Source organism: Sinocyclocheilus anshuiensis, unplaced genomic scaffold, assembly GCF_001515605.1.
Source record: "Sinocyclocheilus anshuiensis isolate Anshui unplaced genomic scaffold, SAMN03320099.WGS_v1.1 scaffold1064, whole genome shotgun sequence".
Taxonomy (NCBI): domain Eukaryota; kingdom Metazoa; phylum Chordata; class Actinopteri; order Cypriniformes; family Cyprinidae; genus Sinocyclocheilus; species Sinocyclocheilus anshuiensis.
Window position 1 is genome coordinate 147,531 of NW_015552612.1, and position 2,574 is coordinate 150,104.

Below are 2,574 nucleotides of genomic sequence, written 5' to 3' on the forward strand. Positions count from 1 at the left end.
CCAACCTCGCCGAGGGGCATCAATGCACTGACTCCGCCCCCGTCCCCCGGCGCCGCGCCCCCCAGCGCGGCCGTCATGTCAGAGCCGCAGTCGTAGGTGAAGCCCTGCAGTGGTGCGGCGCTCTCGCAGCTCTTCTCCTCCTGCTTGGGCAGGGTGGCCCCGGCGGCGGCGCGTCTCTGCGAGATGATCTGCGTGCACTCGTCGATCACGGTCTTTCCTTTCCTAAAGAATATGGGCTTAAAGTGCACACTCTGAGCTTTAATTTGAGGGTATTCTTATCACAATTGGAGGAAAGGTTAAGGAATTAAAACAGCTCCTTAATATGCACCTCCCCCCTTATTCAAGGGACCATAAGTAATTGGACAGTAGGGCTGTGATGATAACCGCATTACTGCAGTAATGAGATGCCGACTGCGGTGTTGAGGTCAACTCCGTCATCACCGCACTTTTTCCTTTTTTCCGGTCCCAAAAATAATCCGTGCAGACACTGAAGTCGAAAGGTAGGCTATTTGCAGGAGGAAGCCCTTGATCTGCACTCTGACCGCTTGCCTGGTGGCGGGATAATCAGGCTCGATTAGAGGTCGACCGATTGCATTTTTAAATGAATCTGCATCAGCCGATTGTGCTGCAAATTAGGCCGATTTATAGGCAGGCGCATCTGCGGGCAGCTAAGCATTGTTGCGGAACACCGGAGAATCTTTCTGGCTGCGTGAGACGGAGCAGCTCACACTCTGCAGTCGCGGCTCGTTCACACACAGCTTCAGCTAATGATGGCAGGGAAAAACAGACCGTTTCGAAAGCGTAATTACATTTTACCCTACTAGAATTGATGCCGGAACGTTATTATATTCATAAGCGCAACAAGTCATTTGCATGTTAAAGTAGAAACACGTGCAATTCAGACGAAACTTCTGGGCTGATTATAACGTGCACGATAACTTTCCTCATGAAATGTGTGTGTGGGTCCGACAATAGCCTCCACGATGTCATCGCTCGTGAGCTGCAGGCTGTGTAATATGAGTAAACTTTTATTTTTATCACTTAGATTATGGCCAATTGAATTATAGCAGTGTCCAATGTTTCCCATACATTAAATTATTTGTGGCGGCTCGTCACAATATCAAAACTGACCGCCACAAATAGATTTCCCAAAAGGCTTATACTTCCTTGAATAATCTGAGAGCTGCATGTTTCAAAATTAAAATGCAGCACTGGTGTTTTTATATGAATGTATCTTTGAAAATAACCGACCGTCTTCAGAAAAGCTTCGATGTCATTTTGTCTCTCCTGTAATGCCTGATAAGAGTAGCGTTTGTGAGCCCAGTGCTTATTAGATCACAGCCGTTACCGGGGAAACCGCTATATCTCCCGCTCCAACAGCGCCTCCTGCTGGCAGAGAATCAATGTGCATTTGCAATTTCTGCGGCGATTAACTGCCTAACCACGTGATGCCATTTCCATTTGGAAGCTGTTGCTGTGAACCACATCATGCGGTCAAAGGAGCTCTCCATACAAGTGAAACAGACGATTGATAGGCTTCAAAAACAAAACAAATCCATCAGAGAGATAGCAGGAACAAATCAACAGTTTGGTACATTCTGAGAGAAAAAGAACGCAGTGGTGAGCTCAGCAACATAAAAAGACCTGGACGTCCACAGAGGACAACAGTGCTGGATGATCGGAGAATCCTCTCCATGGTGAAGAAAACCCCTTTCACAACATCCAGCCCAGAGAAGAACACTCTCCAGGAGGCAGACGTGTCTCTGTCAAAGTCTACGATCAAGAGAAGACTTCACCAGAGCAAATACAGAGGCTTCACCACAAACTGCAAACAAGGGCAGATTAGACATTGCCAAAAAACATCTAAAACAGCCAGAGCACTCTTTGGACGGCTGGAATTAAGATCAAGCTGTACCAGAATGATGGGAAGAAAGAAGTCTGGAGAAGGCTTGGAACAGCTCATGATCAAAACACACACATCATCTGTTAAACACGGAGCAGTGTGATGCATGAGCATGCATGGCTTCTGTGGCATTGGGTTACTGGTGTTTAGTGAAGATGAGACAGAAGACAGAACCAGCCGGATGAACTCTGAAGAGTATAGAGATATACTCTCTGCCCAGATTCAGCCAAATGCAGCAAAGCTGATTGAGCGGTGCTTCATAGTACAAATGAACAATGACCCAAAACATACAGCAAAAGCCACCCAGGAGTTTCTGAAGGTAAAACAATGGATTATTCTGCAATGGCAGAGTCAGTCTCCTGATCTCAACCCGATTGAGTTGCATTTCACTTGCTGAAAGAGCCACAAACACACATCAACTGAAGTCAGCTGCATTAAAGGCCTGACAAACCATCACAAAATGGTTGGCTTCCTCGGGGCCAACAGCTAGGATTTCACTTCAGCGGGGCTTCTTCGGGGCCAACGGCTAGGATTTCACTTCAGCGGGCTTCCTCGGGGCCAACAGCTAGGATTTCACTTCAGCGGGGCTTCCTCGGGGCCAACAGCTAGGATTTCACTTCAGCGGGGCTTCCTCGGGGCCAACGGCCAGGGGTTTCACTTCAGCGGGGCTT

At 47.9% G+C, this 2,574-nt stretch overlaps 1 protein-coding gene across 1 annotated transcript in view; it reads right to left on the bottom strand.

Moving 5' to 3' along the window:
* The window catches only part of zbtb45 (zinc finger and BTB domain containing 45), an 8,213-nt gene that overhangs the window by 4,547 nt on the left and 1,092 nt on the right, over window positions 1-2,574 (bottom strand). The window contains exons 2-3 of the mRNA XM_016456981.1: window positions 1,645-1,773; window positions 33-217 (exon numbers count right to left, since the gene is read on the bottom strand). Coding sequence (XP_016312467.1) covers window positions 33-217; window positions 1,645-1,773 — 314 coding nt within the window. The remainder of the gene's footprint in view (window positions 1-32; window positions 218-1,644; window positions 1,774-2,574) is intronic.